Source organism: Chlorocebus sabaeus, chromosome 12, assembly GCF_047675955.1.
Source record: "Chlorocebus sabaeus isolate Y175 chromosome 12, mChlSab1.0.hap1, whole genome shotgun sequence".
NCBI lineage: Eukaryota > Metazoa > Chordata > Mammalia > Primates > Cercopithecidae > Chlorocebus > Chlorocebus sabaeus.
In genome coordinates, this window is record NC_132915.1 from 71,503,265 (window position 1) to 71,519,934 (window position 16,670).

The window sequence follows — 16,670 nt, forward strand, 5'->3', positions numbered from 1 at the left end:
TGTTAAGAAGGAACTGGTATCATGTCAACATTTGAATCTCCAAAGACAAAGCCAGCAGTACATCCAATAGTGAAGTTTCTATCTGAACATTTATTCCACAGTCATAGAAACTGAAGATGGAAAAGACCTGAGGACATCTAATCCATCCAAGTGGTTGTACAAGAAAAGTGGCTGGAGCAAAACAGCCCGTTCACTTCATGCTCACAAGACAGCATTTCCGTTCTTCCTGGAGCGGAGTGATTGCAAACACATTAATATGAAGACACAATGCAAATACTCTTCACAAACCTTAAGAAAATACTTATAAGTACATTATTTTCATAAAATGATTAGTAACTAAACTAAAAAAGAGTGACAGAATCCTGGATTAGATGGGTAGTTTAGGTGGGTTAAGAAAGGAATAACTAAACAGTATAGATACTAAAGTGGTGTTAATGCCTAGAAAGCAATTTCTGAAGAACTGGATGGGTTTTCTGGTTTTCCTATCAAAAATATGAGTTGGGAGAAAAAGGCTCTAAAGTAGTTTCTTTCCCCTTTTTTCTTTACCCACACCAAGGAAGTACTTAACTTGCTCTAAGGCTCTAACAGACACAGCACCAACACTGAGAAGTCTGTTACCCAGATGATAAGGTCTGTTCTGCTTGGCACCTGCTCCACTTACCACTTCTCTGGCTGGAAGGGAAGCAGCAGCTCCTGATAGGGTTTGTGCAATAGCAAGATTCGTGAATGACGGAGAGTCATCTCCAGGCACATTAAAGACCTCTACTGCTTGGGTCCCTGTGGCTGCCTCACTTGGCTGTCCTGGTTATTCTTCCAACTTGTTTTTAAATTTTGGGAGATTCCCCTTTCTCCTCCACCTGGAAGCATACACACTCTGGGGCCTTTATTCTTATTTACACGAACCAGGTAGCTGTATCTGTTTCAGCTCATTCGAGCCTGCTTTACTATGTGCTTCCTGTGCCAGAAATTCCCCTTGGAAAACAGGGTTGGGGTGTGTGACACAATGTGTCATATTCCAGGTTTCCCAGCACAAGCACTTGGAAGAGAATGGAGGCCTTCTTGATCTCATGAAAAGGGAAGACCAGTAGAGGAAGCAAGGTAGCATCCCTTATCTCTTTCTTCTTTACCAGAATACAACCCTCCATGTGAAGGCTTCTGATCTTTGTTTTTGTTTTTTGAGCCTGAAAGGAGTTGAAAGAACAGAGGTGGAGCTGAACAGAAAGGAGGTTTCCAAGGACCCACCATTTCATGACACTTTACAAAACACAATACACCGTTTCACAAATTGCAAAACACTGTTCAATTACTACCAGTAAAAATAACCATTGCTACTTAACATGAAGACTGCTTCATTTCACCACAAGCAATTATGGTTTTTCTTTATTCAGAACATAGAGGCATTTCAAGCAACGTTGACGGCAGTAAGCCTGCCTTCAGCCCCTGCTGCTGCTTGCTGCATCCTGGCCAGTGTTTTGGCCAGGTGGTTCCTCCAAAGATGTTTGAGGAGCGTGCATTGGTCATCTACTTCGTGGATATGCAGGGCGATCTGGCATGTGATCACCACTGCTCAGAATGCCTCACTAGAGAAGCTTAAGGTAAACCCGATATACAAAAATTCAGACTTACAAAACAGATACATTAAGGGATAATTAATTGCATTACAAAAGGGTGCTTTACTTTACAAAAGGATTCACTTCTGGGTTCCCTTAAAGAGCCAGCTTCTCAAATACAGTCAGAATATGAGCTAAGTTACAAAAATGTCCATGTACGTTAGGAGCATGGCTGTAATGTGGATTGAGGTACACCTGTACATCAGCCTTCTGGGCAGCACAGAAGTTCAGGGGCACGCAGAGCATGGTGGCAGAGTCTCCAGCATCCTTAGCTGTTGCAAGTGGGTGGGGATGGCTAAGGGGCAAAATCTTCCAAAGGCAGCTGCAAACCTACTTCTGGGCCTGGGGTGAGAACGTGAGGGGATGGGTATTTCAACACAGAGTTGTCCTTTTCTGTGTTCAGGGCTCACCTGTTTCCTCATTATTGAACTGTTTCATCTGTGGGATTGGTGACCTCTAACTTTGCAGCCCTCCCACATCCGTATCAGTATCTCCGAGCCTCCCTCCACTCCAGGGTTTTCTTAGCCAATTAATCACTAGGTGTTATCTAACTACAGCTTAAGTTGTTATTCCCTGGGCGACTGGGTAGATTTTGGTGGAAATGCAGACATTTCATCCAGTAGTAGAGGGAGAAGTTTTGTGATTGAGACACCTTTCCAATGATCTGCAGCTGTAAAAGAGGAAAATTCTTGGCACAGCTCCTGAACTTATTGTAGGCATTCAAATTGATTGGGAATGGAACAATGAGTCCTGAGAAGATAAAGCACGTAATTGATAAATAAGGATGTCTTGTCCTAAATGGTGCCCAGGGTTGGATGAGGATGTTGAAGGAGAATCAGCAGATGTGTGCTAAAGTTATTAAAAAACAAAACAAACAAACTTCTCAAACACGTTTTCTCTTCATGCTTCTCCTCATGCCTGTGGGCAGCCAAACTTCCAGAATGGTGTTTCTAGAAGAGTAATTCTTAGACCACCCGTGTCAGTCACCTGGGGATGTTGGCTAACAGTAGGTTTCTGAGCTCACCTCTAGACCTCCACCCCCACCCCATAATCTCTGGAGAAGGGTCTTGGCAATCTGGACTCTGATGAGTTCTCCACTAGATGACTCTTATCTACATTGACATTTGAGAACTGACCCATATTCCTTTCCCTAGCTGCGTAAACATTATATGCTAAGAAAGTGGCGCCTAAGCAGAGGGGAGGTTACTTGTATCAGTCTTTGGGGGGCATTAGATGAGGCTGGAGGATCATTAGAGGGACCAAAACCTGTTCATAGCTCCTCAGAGATGAGTGAATATGAGGATGGGGAATTGACTTAATTTTCTATATGGATATGCAAAGTGCATGGCAAATTCTTGAATGGTCAAAGCTGGTGGTGTTCCCAGGCTGGAGGTTTTGGGATTTCTATGCCAAGCGATGGGTGACTGCTGATCTGAAAATGGCCTAGTGTGTGGCGTGTAGAACATTTCACCCACAGTGTCACTTATTCCATTATAGGCAATAAGCAGGGATATTCCAGGTCCAACCTAAGGCCACAACCTTGCTTTGCCTTTTTCTCTCTTCTTTATAAAAGGCACACACCATAGTGGAGATGCTTAATTACATTAGAAGTAGTCTTATTCATTTTTTGGCCAAATTGCCTTTCTGGCCCAGAGCTTTTGTTCTAAAAGCATGATATGCATTTTTAATGCCTCTTCTGCCTGTCTTCTGTTTCTGCTTACCACATCCCCTTCCCCTTTCACAGTGGCGTGTTAATAAGCCTGTTCTTACTAAACAGGATGGAGTCAGAGATCCAGAACCTTCTCAAAAACCTAGCTCTTGCCTGATCCAATCAATCCTTTACTTTTATGATACTAATGAGTTAATTTTTAGGTACCCCACCCCCAGTGGAAGGTGCTCTGCTCTTACCTGCTCCCCATTCAGAATGTAGAAATAAATCTAGATTGGGGAGTTGTATCAAAAGCTACAACCCTGGATAACCTCGTTCTGTGTTATGATGAAAACTAACAACCCAGTAAGACATAAGTATGAGTAACAATTTTATCTCTTGTTGGTAGTGCAGAGAAAGGGCTAAAAACCAGAAATATTACTGTGGCACCTGGTGAAAAGGTTAACAGGAGCTGGGGTTATCTGATTCTTCACAGATCTCTCACACAGAGCTTACTCCTGACTAAGATTCTTGCTAGGAAAACACTCCTACCCTGGAGACCTAGGGAGTGAGCTTGAGAGGAGCTGCTGCTGCATTTTAGGCTAGGGAGAGCAGACTTGACCTCTGAGAAGACCTAGGCCTCAGCTTGCCCATACCTTTGTCGGTAGTTACAAAAGAGCATTACAAAGTGTCTCAAGGGCTCAGAGGAAGGTCAGGAACTGAGAAAGGGGAGCAGTGTGGTCACCTAGGACTCACAAGTCCGACTTGTCCTTTGATACTCCTCTAGCTCCGTTTTCCTGCTCACAGCCAGCTGCAGCTCCTGACGGATCACCTGAATCTGCTTCTCGAGCTCTGAGAGTTCCTGCATCACTGAGTTCCGAGATACATTTAGGGAGTCTGCTTTCCCATTGGTGGTCAGCGAGGCAGGGAGCTCTCTTCTCCTTGGAGGGAGGGGGATGTCCTGGTGGATCCGGATGCCCAGCTGGTTTTGTCCTTCCTCATCACTAAAGATGTATTTTCGTCGGTTGTCATGACTCAGATTGGAAGTATTCCATACGGTGAGCTGACGAGGTCCCACATTGGACCTAGGAAACAGAGAGATTTTAGACTTACTTTCCATTCTGCAGCTCTTAAAGTGCTGTTGTTCATCTGTTAGCCGTTTCCTGTGTCAATAATATGGAGCTGGGTGTGCATTTAGAGACGAAGTAACAAAGCTGTGGACAGACTCCCTGCTAGGGTGTCATGGGGCAATAAGGAGTCATGAACATTCAAAAGTTCAAGTCCGATGCTGCTCCGAAATTGGAATCGGGTGTCATCTGAAGGGCTGATAGGATGGGGTATGGCACTTTTTTTTTTTTTTTTTTTTTTTTTTTTGGTGAACAACCTTAGGTTGCTTTTAATTTCCTTTTTGCAAGGGAAGCTCAGAAACTAGCCACACCTTGAAACATTTTATGGTTTGAAAGATGATGCTTTAATAAAAGCAAAATCTGTTTATTCACTTGTTGGGTTCTGAGCATCAGCCTGCTGACAGAGCTCATAACATGGCTCATCCTTAGTCCCACAGGACCATCCTGATATTTACTACTTGATTTTGGGAAGAATAAAAGCATATAAGCCACAGGTCTCAGCAAAGTGTTTCTTGCTATAGGGATGTTTTTTATGTGAGTTGAGAATGACAGTTCAGGTCTGATGCTTAAAAAATTGCAAGAAAGCCCTCAGTGTCTTGCTGGGATAATGAAAGTCGTATAGAAAGCAATTTGCAATCCTGTTTTAGGCTTGCATCCTATCACCTACGACCATCGCGGAGAGATGGCTATAGACAGCATGAGAATTATTGCCAAATAGTCACCGGGGGAGACTGGGCCTGTTTCTGGAACACACTTTGACACTTATGCGATAAGAAGAGTTTCTCACTACAAGAACAGATGAGAGCCCTAAGCAGCATAGCTGCTGATTTTTTCTACCATAGGAGAAGCAGAAGGAGGAGTAGGAGGGTTATGACAACTTTTGCAATCAACCACAGGACAAAACTAAATAGAAACATCCTACCAAACCATTGTGTTTTTGTTCTCATTCATCTAACTGAATTTACTTTTTTCCTGGACTCTTACTTGCCAGGAGAAGGGGACAATCTGGAGGGAGAAGGGGAAAGAGAATAATAATAAAGTCTCTATGTAAAAGTGGCCATAAACCTTCTTTTCTCCTTTCATTTATGCCCTCTGTAATGTGACTTTGCAGCTTGTACCTATGCTGAATCTGCTTTCCTCCCTGCTTCAGTTAGGACTGTTCTCACACTTGTTTTGGCCAACAGAAAGTGGCAGACATATCAGAGTGGCAGTTCCAAGCCTAAACTTTTAAGAAGTCTTGCACATTTCCACTCTCTTGGAACCCTGCTGCTGCAATGTGAACAAGTCCAGAATGGTCTGCTGCATGATGGCAGACCATATGGAGAGAATCCTCAGGCTTCCCAGTTGACCCAGCTGAGGCCATCATAGATCAGACAGCCCTTAGCTGCTTTTCCCCTCCCCCAAAGTTGGCTACAGACATATGAGCAAACCCAGCCAAAATCAGCGAAGTCTGGCTCAGATCAGCAGACTGCACAGCTGATCCATTAATTAGTAAGCAACTTGCTGTTTAAAACATTAAGTATTGGGATGATTTATCACATAGCGAAGACCAACTTATACATGCCCCAAGCCATTGAAACACACACTCCACACCACCCTGTGGTTCTTTAATATGCCTCATAGTCTAAGTTTTATATAAATGAGCAGAGGGTACCAGAACTCAGTTTTCATGTATCCTGGGCTGGGTAAAAGTTCTGTAATGAACCCACTTATAGCTCCATTGGCTTTAGACCTGAGTCAGAGAGGAGATGTAATTTTCCTTCTAGCTTGATAATTCCCTTTAATATTTTTCTTCAAATCTTTTCCTATTGAATTTGAATCATCTCAAAGTAATTGTGATTGTGCTGTTATAGTGTGTAATTTTTATGTTTCTTGGAGTGAGAGGAAAGGGAAAAGGGGAGTGGCGTGTATTGATTGGGAACCCAGTGAGATGAAGGATAGACCAAAAATTTATGTGAAATCACATGTTGAATAAACCCAGGGCTATATATAAATAGTTTCCTGTAATATGTACCTTATTTTCTCTGCATTAAATGAATAAGGGACAATACCTACTTCCATATCATGACCCAAAATTTCTCCAAGCGTTTCCTCAAACTCGTGTTAGTAATCCATTCATTTATCTACTTGCTCTTTTATTTGTTCAGTGAATATGGAGCACAGGGGAGGGATGTCAAGTTGTAGCAGGCATGAGCATTTACATAGATATTCTTCCAAGAGAAGAGGGAGAGAGCGTTCTAATGCCATACAATGGTTCATAGCAGGGAAAACCTGAGAGTAGAGCATCTACACATTTTCTTCGCCTGTCTAGACAGCCACAGTGATAAGGTAAGTAAAGATAGCTGGACTGGTCTTCTCCAGAGCTTTGTATATCTATCTGGTAATATAATATAGAGGAATAAACAAATGCTGGACTTTGTGCCAGATTCTAGTTGCTAGTATCACCATTGTCTGGTATTTGATGCGGGTACCTATGAGTGCAAGGTGACAAATGCTGAGTGTAAGACTCAGTGTCTGCTTGGAAAAAAAATAACCCACGGCGCGTGTTATTCTCACCTAGCCTCAGTAACATTGAGGCTTTGCTTTGATTCAAGCCTTCTTCAGTCTTAGAGTGTTATGTGACCAGCGAGAGAGCTGCATTTAATGCTAAAAATGGATATTTAACACTAAAAATAGGTTTCCCTGGAGCAATTATGTAACACTGAGGTTCAGTACTCCACTGGACTATTCCAAAGAGACATGACAGCTATGGGATGCCAAACACTCGTTGGGTTTGACAGGCTGCTAATGTTGGGCTGTATAGAGGTAGGCACAGGAAATGTGAGCCCAAGCTAAACCATGAGCTCCTGTTCTCCTTAGCTCCTCAAAATAAGGGGTTCAGGAAGGGAATCTGCCAAGAAAAGTGGGTAAGTTGCGTCAGAAGACACAAATGGCTTTCAATTTATGTGAGAAAGACGTGAATATGAATCATATCACAGTTGGAGATGGGATTATTGGGCTTCCTGTTTCTGTTAACAGGAAGCTGGAAAACAAATATTTTGTCATAGTAAGATGATATATTTGCTGCTATGTCTTCTTGTGTTACTGTTATTAAAAATTTATGTTAAAAATAGAAAAAAAAGATGTAACATGACATGGAACAGCTGTGGCTGGACTAGTATATATCTTGTCACTAACAGACTTGCAATACGATGCAGGAATACCACAGACTGAGAGAGGCGGGAGGAGTGCTCACTGACTGGAAAGAGATACTTCAAGAGATAAAGGAAATGATTCTGACAAGCTAGATGGAGACTGGATAGAAGGGTACTGCAGCAGTCCCAGAGGAGATACTAACAATGAAAAAGAATCCTGTTTTCCATCCCTTTTTCTTCTGTTACGATGAGAGGTGTGTCAGATTTCAAAACTAGAAAGCCAAGCTTTCAGCTGAGGATATGTCACAGATGACACAGTTGCTTGGAGCTGATGCCCTCATCTGAGGCCTCTGGGTGTATGAAAGAATCAGGAGGGTTGCCTTAGGCAGCAGGCAGCAGAAACCAGCCAGGAACCAGACCCAAGTGCTTCTGACATCTTTAGTCACCATGAACTAGGGAACACTCATCCACAGCCTGGTGTGGTGACAGTGAAGAGCTTCGATTTTCAGATGTCATCAATGCATTTAATGTTTGTTATTTCCTATTAATAAGATGCTCTTTGCTAGGGAGTTTGTAGAAAAGTGCCAGGAAATGAATTAGGCAGGACATGTCTGTTTCATATTTCCAATACTCTGTTCCTAAGAGTGCTAGAAAGGAGTAGGGAGTGGAAATATGCCAAAAGACAGTAAACCATGAAATTAATTGCCTGCAGTATTCATTAATTCTTACATGTATTTTGTACATAATAATAGTTAATATTTATTAGGCATTTCCTTTTGTTCAGAGATTTACATGTATGATCTCATTTAATCTTTACAACAACTCTAGGAAATAGGTACTGTTTTTATCTCAACTTTACAAATGAGGAACCTGAGGTGCAGAGAGATTAAATCAATGACTTACACAAAGTAACACATATCATAAGTCTTGGGGACAGGATTTGGATCAAGAGGGTTGATCCTAGAGTCCATGGCTACATTTCTAATCATGACAGTATATTGTGTACACTGCATTTTAGTGTCCATATACATTTTTTATTCTATGTTTTATTTCCCTCTATTTATACTGATTCTGTTGTTAAACAAATTGTCCTGATTTGATCTGAATAACTATTTATACAGTTAGATCTCTAAATATTATTTTACAAATATAAAGACAGTTGCCATTGGCCCCTTCTTACCTCTTTTCCACACGTTTGGTCTTGAAATGCTGTTGCTTTTCCTCTACAAATGATGTGTTTAGTGCTCTGTGTAATCTCTGGTGGAGAGAACAGATTCACATGTAGAAATTATGAGAAACACATAGGTCAGGGGATGAAGAACCACTTGACATTTAATGGTATATGTAGTCATTACAAACCTTGGCCTCTTTAAACAAATTCCAGGAATGCCTAAAAATAGATCAACATTCAGCCTCAAATCTCAAGGGAACAAAAATTCTAATTAGAGGCTATTATTCCACCTGGATAAACAAAAAAAGTGCTCTGATGGAAAGCTCAGTATTATAAGACAGTAATGTGATATAAGGAGGCACAATCATAACTAATGTGTAGCAAAAGGCCTTCAATAATTGCTAAAGATGAGTAAAAAGTACAAAATTATTGACAACCAAAACAAAGAAGGGAAGGAGGACTCTTGAGAATTAAATTAATCGTATTAGGATACAATAAGGAAGATACGTGGAGTTCTCCTAGAGGACCAAATACTTCCCAGGATGAAAGTAGGAAGAACAGGGTTCAGCTGTAACCAAACCAATGACAGTAACCTATCTAGAAAAAAGAAAAGTGTTACCAAAGCAAGGAGGTTAGCGTAAGGATATATGAATACATGAGTGGGGTAAATGCAGAAGAAGCGACAGCCTCCCTGCTGGGAGGTAATCCATGGTACACTGGGGGGTAGGAGGCAGTCTCACCACAGGAGAGGCTGGGATGGCTTATCCAGCCTTGCTGTGGTCAAGTGAAACCACTCCCTTTGTTAGAGATCTTCCATCATTATGAAGCCTTCTGACTACATTTTGGGTCTCCATGCCAATTTCATTCAGGGAGAGATGTGCAAATGAGTGTGCTTGAATCGCCAGTCTGCTTGACAGTTTCTGTTCTCCCTGTAAATCAGTGTGTTGATGTCTAGATTACAGGAGAGAACTGCGACCTTGTGAAGTTTGGCCTTGGCCCCAGTGGATCTCAAACTTCTCTGGACCAGGGAAAAAGCAGAGAGAACAGGGGCAAGTGGGATCGCTTAAAGGGGACCAGGGACTTTAAACTCATGTAATAGGTTTCAATTTTGGCAAGAAAAGAACCTAGGAAATCTTTCACACCATCTCTTCGGACTGTCACTATTAAGTGAAACCTGGTTAAAAAAAGTTCTATTGCTTCTATTATGAGCAACAGTGGAGGGTTATAGGAAAGGAAGGAGCACTGTGGGATAGCTTAATTTAAGAGAAATGTGAATTAATGGAATAGAGAGAATTCCTTCTGCTCTAATGAGAGTGCCTACCCCACCCTCGTTATTGTGGTAACATAACTTACCAGTCTGACATAGGGCTCTGGATCCTCCCATCACTAGGAATTCTACAGTTTAAGAATATTGGAGCAAGACACCTGTGGCACTCACCTGGCTGGTGTGGAGCCAGTATTGCAGCTTGGATTTGTTTTTGATTCGTGGTAGCAGCAGCCTGTATACTATGTGCTCACCAATGGTGGTCAAGATGGACAGACCAAATCCAATGCACAGCAGCACGAAGAGTCCAGAGAAGTGTTTGATGCCCATTTGCAAAGTCTGTGACAGAACAGGAAAGAAAAGGCCATGAATACAATGATACACCTGGCCCAATGCTCGTGCACTCTTTGGTTTTCAGATGGATATTCATTTTTTTCTGGACTCAAGGAAAGCTGGAGACTATTTCTCCCTGTGTGTTCTGTGACTTTTATTCTACATCATGAAAAGAATTCAGCCAGGGTTGGACTGTGGGCTGCTGAGGATCTCCCAATGCCTAGAGTGTGAGAAATAAAAATAAAATTCAAAGCTTTCCAACTGACTGAATGAACTTTATCTTGTCCATGGGGACCCCAGAGAAACCTTAAAAACTGAATTCCTGGCCTTGATAGAATGGGAGGTCTACCATGCCTCAGTATGTCTCTTCCTTATTAGTTTTAGCTATAATTCTTTCTTAAGAAGTAAGCAGAAGCTAGCTCTGGAAAACAAGAAGCTGATAATTCATTGCTTTATCACCTTTAGCTAATCATCTGAGGCCATAACCAGATTCTCCCCGCCTCTTTGCAGTTTCAGTGTGACAGCTCACCAGTTTCACAATGCACCCTTCCTAAAAGATGACCACGATCTCCAGATGGTTTTGACCAACTTGTGGGGGATGCACAGTGAGGGTTTTCATGTCCTCATCTTCACGTTTGGACATCAGAAGACCAAAAGCTCCACCCTTGGGTCATGCTAACACCATTTTTTGAACATGGGGCCTATGAAGAGGCATGAAGCTCAACTGCACATGTGCATGTATCTTCATAAATATTTATGACTCCTCCTATAGGTTATTCAATATATATACTCAGCCACCCCACTCAGCATAAATTCCTGTTCGCTTTTACCCCTCCCTTGAAGTGTTTGCTGTCAGCTTCTGCTGAGGCTATGCTTCCCATTCTGCAGGATGGCTGGCCTGCTAGCTGCAACCCTTTATGAGAAATGAAGATCTCCTGTCCGAATTTATGAAGCTCATGATTCTTCAGTTGACAGGTGCTATTCGTATGTTAATCCCACTGTGCAAATGGCCCCTGGAGTTGTGCCAAGGCCCTGGGTCTGGACCACTTTACGGTCTCTTACAGAGAGATTGAGAGAGAGAGAGATAGAGAATTGAAACAATTTAATATACTGGGTAGCTATCAGGGAAAGAACCTCCCTCAGGGACAGAGAATGAGTAGATTCAAGGGGAAAAAGATGGTAAGTTCAGTAACTTTGAAATTTGGATCTGGTAGGGAACATGGAAATAATCTAGTTCATTTTTACAGAGGAGGAAAGTGAGACCAGAGAAGTGTAGTAAACTGAGCCAAGCCACAAAAATACGCATAGAAGAGAAAGAGAAGGAATCTAATGATATTTATTGGTTGCTTACTTTCTGCCAAGTGTTTTACATTCAAATAGATATTATAACCTCAATTTTATAACTAAGGAAATTGGAGTTCCTGCAGCTTTTAAGTGGCAAAGTTGGTCTTTCAGTCCATTTCTCTTCAGCTCCAAAGCTTGAGCTCTTTCTGCTATACTGCTATACACCAAAACATCAGCAGTTATAGCAACAGTACTAGTCACAATAAATATATGTGGCCAGCACTTTGCTAAGTGATTTGTGTAGATTATCTAAGAAAACCCTCACAGGTACTCTAAAACAGCCATTATTTAGCCATTGACATCAATGACAAGAGTCAATCCTGTAGAATTAAAAACACTTAATATATTGAGTTAATACTATGTGCTAGGCACTCTTCTGTGTATCATAGGATGGCGATAGAAGGACGTTGTATCTTTCCTTTTAAACAGCTTGAGTCTAGGGAGAAAACAAACATATGCCTCCATGATACATTTGATCCACGCTTCCTGGGATTTGTGGGGAAGGTGGCGCATGAAATAACGTTTGAATAAGAGAGGCAGGATGGGGAGGTTGGGTGGGGAAAGTGAACGCACTAACCTGAGGGTAGCATAAACAAAGGAAAACATGACTTTCCTGGACAGTGGTATAGTGTTGTGAAACTGACTGCTGTGGCTGAAGGAAGAGTATACAAGGCATGAATAATGCCATAGTTTGAATGTTTTTGTCCCTCTCAAACTCATATGTTTAAACTTAAACTCCAAGTGTTGGTATTAAGAGCCCTTTTGAAGGGATGAGTGCCCTTATAACAGGGCTTGAGGTAGCTAGCTAGTCCCTTTTGTTGCCCTTCCACCCTTTCACCATGTGAGGACACAACATTTGTCCCCTGTGGAGGTCAAGCAACAAGGTGCCATCTTGGAAGCAGAGACCAGGCCCCTACTAAGACAGTGCTTTGGTGCTGGTGCTTTGATCTGGAACTTCCAACCTCCAGAACTGTGGGGAATATAGTTCTCTTCTTTAAAAGGACCCAGTCTCAGGTATTTTTTTATAATGGCACATATGGACAAAGATATGCAGTGAGAGAGAAACAGGGCCCTACTAGGCAAATCCTCAGATGCCGTACTAAGGAGCCTGGGTGTTACCCCTTTGCTGGAAGCTTGTGGTCATCATTATCATTGATAATTAACATTTAATATGTGTAAAGCACAATTCTGAGCACTTTATCAGTGTAGCAACTTGCCTCATCTTTATGACAATTTATAAGGTAAATACTGGTATAATCTCCATTTTATAAGTGAGGAAACTGAGCAACAAAGAAGTTCAATAACTTGTCCAAGGTCACATAGCTTGTGAAGGTGAAGCTGGGGTTCAAACCCATGCAGTCTGTTTTCAGAGCCCACAGTCTTCACTGGCTCATTTGTCCGATGTAAATGACCCTCCCATTCTCTTTAAAGGGTTTTCCTTTCATTCTTCCCACCTCTCCCCACCTCAATTCTGGAGAAACAACCAGCCAGGCATGATTCAGGCATAGGGTGCATAGGGAAGTCTATCTGGGGGTCAGGACTCAGAAGCGAAGCTTGGTGATTTCAGGCTGTGTTGGAGCCTAGCTCAGGAAATCTCTCTCCCTCCATGCCAGTACTGCAGGCTATGAATCAAAGACCAGTGTTACGGTCCCTAGAAAAGAAAAGACTAGAGCTGAGTGGGGGCTCTGAGACTGGCACAAGGCAGGAAAACTGGGCAGATGATTTGGGAATGCAGGTCGAAGCCCAGCCCTAGGAAACAAGGAATGCTGGTCTGGGAAAGGGTTTGGTAGAGAAGCACATTGGATCCCAAGGGCTTCAGAGGTACTAGAGATTTTCCTGGGACATCTCTGTGTGCAAACGGCGACCAGTTATATAAACCTGACATGCAGAAAGTACATACAAATGTGTCTGAAAATAGTCCTTGACCTAGACCTATTTTAGTGTATACAGGATATGGCTATAATATGAAAGATTCAGTGAGTTATTGCTGTGGATTAAGAACAGACTGGGAGAATTTAGTTTGGGCTTTACCATCATCAAACATTCAGTTAGACTCTGAGAAGATGGGCACTGCTTTTTTATAAGACACTGCCAAGATGAGGAGGAAAAATGTAACTCGCAGTGAGTCATCTTGCCTTTATGGACATGGCTCCCTCTGTTTTCTTGTGCATCACAATAATTAGTCTCTTAAAAACAATAATTTTTATCTTAGTACCTCAATAACAAATAGGCCATATTCAGTTTATATTATACGTTTTTTTCTTTAAACTTCTGTTGTTTATACCCACATGCTAATAGACTAACAGAAGTATTGTTTTTAAATTGAACATTTAATACATATGCCAGATACAATATACATGTATTATGATCTTATAATTACCCTGTAAGTTAAGTGTTATTATCCTTATTTCACATTTGAGAAAGCAGAGGTTCATAGGGGTTAATAAGCTTACTTACCCAAGATCATGCAAGCTACTAAGTCAGGATCCAGGCTGCGGATCCAGGACTGTCTGGTGCCAAAGCCTGCAATGCTTGTCAAGCAATCGCCATTTATAGGTATCCTTTTCTAGTTGAATTCTCACAATTCACTGCAACGACTATCAAATTTTTTTATTTAAAACTCCCATTGGAATGAAAAATCCACTATCATCTGCCTGTGAACACCAGAGAAAATGTTTCAATTGTGTCTGAGTCTGAGTGACAAGATGTACAGCTGCCTTTGTAATTCAGGGGTTCCTCCCCTAGGATCACACTGTCTAAATGTGCTATGCATATGTGCATCTTCCCCATATTATCAAGTGAAAACTTTCTTTCTAGTAAAAAACTGCTCAACTTGATACTCATTACTGGTCAGAGGAAGAAAAGAAGGAGTTACGAATATTCAATATCAAATGTTTAAAATACATTCAGGTGATGCAGACAAAATGATAATTGCAGCTGCCAAGTGACTTGAATGGTAGCACATTCAGAAATGCAAGCAGAAGTCCAGTCTCATGCTGTCAAAAGCCATGTAAATGAATGCAAAAAGAATGCAAACAAACATAAGTTTTGAGGGTTTTTTTTCCCTCCTTTATCCCATTGTTTCAGCTGCAGCTTCATTTGCTAGCTCATAACCACACACTTCCAGAGACTCAAGGGCCAAGGAGAGAAGACTGTCACAGGATTGATTGATTTGATTTGATTTTTTGAGACAGAGTCTCACTCTGAGGCTCAGACTAGAGTGCAGTGGCACAATCTCGGCTCACTGCGACCTCCACCTTCCGGGTTCAAGCGACTCTCATACCTCAGCCTCCCAAGTTGCTGGGATTACAGGCATGCGTTACCACACCCAGCTAATTTTTGTATTTTTAGTAGAGACAGAGTTTCACCATATTAGCCAGGCTTGAACTCCTGACCTTAGGTAATCTGCCCGCCTCCACTTCCCAAATTGCTGGGAATATAGGTGTGAGTCACTGCACCTGGCTTGTCCCAGGATTTAGCCAGGGACAAATCTCAGGCATTTATTGCTCCACTTGGTCCTTCACAAACTTACTCTAACCCACCCCACCTCACTTAGGCAACTCTTTAACTAGTAAGTAATCATTCGAAAAATTGCCTTGCTTATGTATTTCGTTTTTCTAAATGTTATTTATTTTCATTATGTTTCTTTAGCATTTTATTATTAATTTACATTAGTATATATTTACTACACTGTGAAGAAAAAACATAGTTTGTATCTGATACTGTACTCTGCATATTGCATTCAGGAATACCAACTAATTATGCATTATACAACTAATGTTTTAAATGTTTTATATTATGCAGAAATTCTTGGTAGATTGCCACGTATCTATACATTGTGCATTAGATATTAAATACCTATAGGTGCCTAAGAGTGTTTTAGTGAATTTAGGGAAACTGCTTGAGATTTTTGGATGAGATGTGAATACTTTTTTTTCCATTTGAAATAATGGAAAGGGCTTCCACCATCTATAAATTTACTAGTCAACACATTTCTAGGAACGGACCAACTTCAGATAAAAGGAGATGTTTGTACTATCACAGGTGTGGTCTCTGACCAGATCAGTAACATGTAGAGGATAAGATTATAAACTTTGTTGTTGCCCAAACCCTGCTTTGTATTTTGTTCGGATGTGGTCACTTGAAACATCTGACAGCTAGATTAGTGACTAGTTCTCAAGTCTCCAGCAAGGGAGTTTCACTCATCATTTATTTTTGATGTTACTAATCAAGATCTATGCAGCTATTCCTTCCTTGTGCCCATTCCACACCTCCCAACACATAGCAACCACCTGATTTCTCTGGTTTTCTAGAGTGTTGTCTATACTCATTGCTTCTAATTCCTTTTCTCCCATTCTCCCTGAGACCCACTTCAATCAGACTTTTGTCCCTTCCCATTACCTGTCAAACAATTCCTGTAAAAGTCAAAAATGGCCTCCATATTGCCAAATCTAATGGTCGGTTTTCACGTTATTCATGTATTGGCAGCTTGGATGCCATTGATTACTCCATCCTCTTTGGTATATAGTTTCTCAACTTTGTTTTTGTGATACTTCTTTCTCTTGGTTTTTTTTTTTTTTTTTTTTTTTTTTTTTTTTTTTTTTTTTTAGACGGAGTCTCGCCCTGTCGCCCAGGCTAGAGTGCAGTGGCCGGATCTCCACTCACTGCAAGCTCCGCCTCCCGGGTTCACGCCATTCTCCCGCCTCAGCCTCCCGAGTAGCTGGGACTACAGGCGCCCGCCACCGCGCCCGGCTAGTTTTTTGTATTTTTAGTAGAGACGGGGTTTCACCGTGTTAGCCAGGATGGTCTCGATCTCCTGACCTTGTGATCCGCCCGCCTCGGCCTCCCAAAGTGCTGGGATTACAGGCATAAGCCACCGCGCCCGGCCATCTTTCTCTTTGTTGTACCTTCGTCTCTTTTGCTTTTCTTCTTCATCTTTCTGACTGTGAACATAGGCATGCTTTCAGTTTTTCAACTACACTCATGTTCTCATCCAGAGTCAGCTTTAAATCCCACCTCGATGTCAATGACTCCCAAGA

General features: G+C 41.7%; 1 protein-coding gene across 1 annotated transcript in view; it reads right to left on the bottom strand.

The window, feature by feature from the left end:
• Positions 1–4,003: 4,003 nt before the first annotated feature.
• Positions 4,004–16,670, bottom strand: part of GRIN3A (glutamate ionotropic receptor NMDA type subunit 3A) — a 173,255-nt gene continuing 160,588 nt past the window's right edge. The window contains exons 7-9 of the mRNA XM_007968548.3: positions 10,129–10,293; positions 8,700–8,776; positions 4,004–4,343 (exon numbers count right to left, since the gene is read on the bottom strand). Coding sequence (XP_007966739.3) covers positions 4,004–4,343; positions 8,700–8,776; positions 10,129–10,293 — 582 coding nt within the window. The remainder of the gene's footprint in view (positions 4,344–8,699; positions 8,777–10,128; positions 10,294–16,670) is intronic.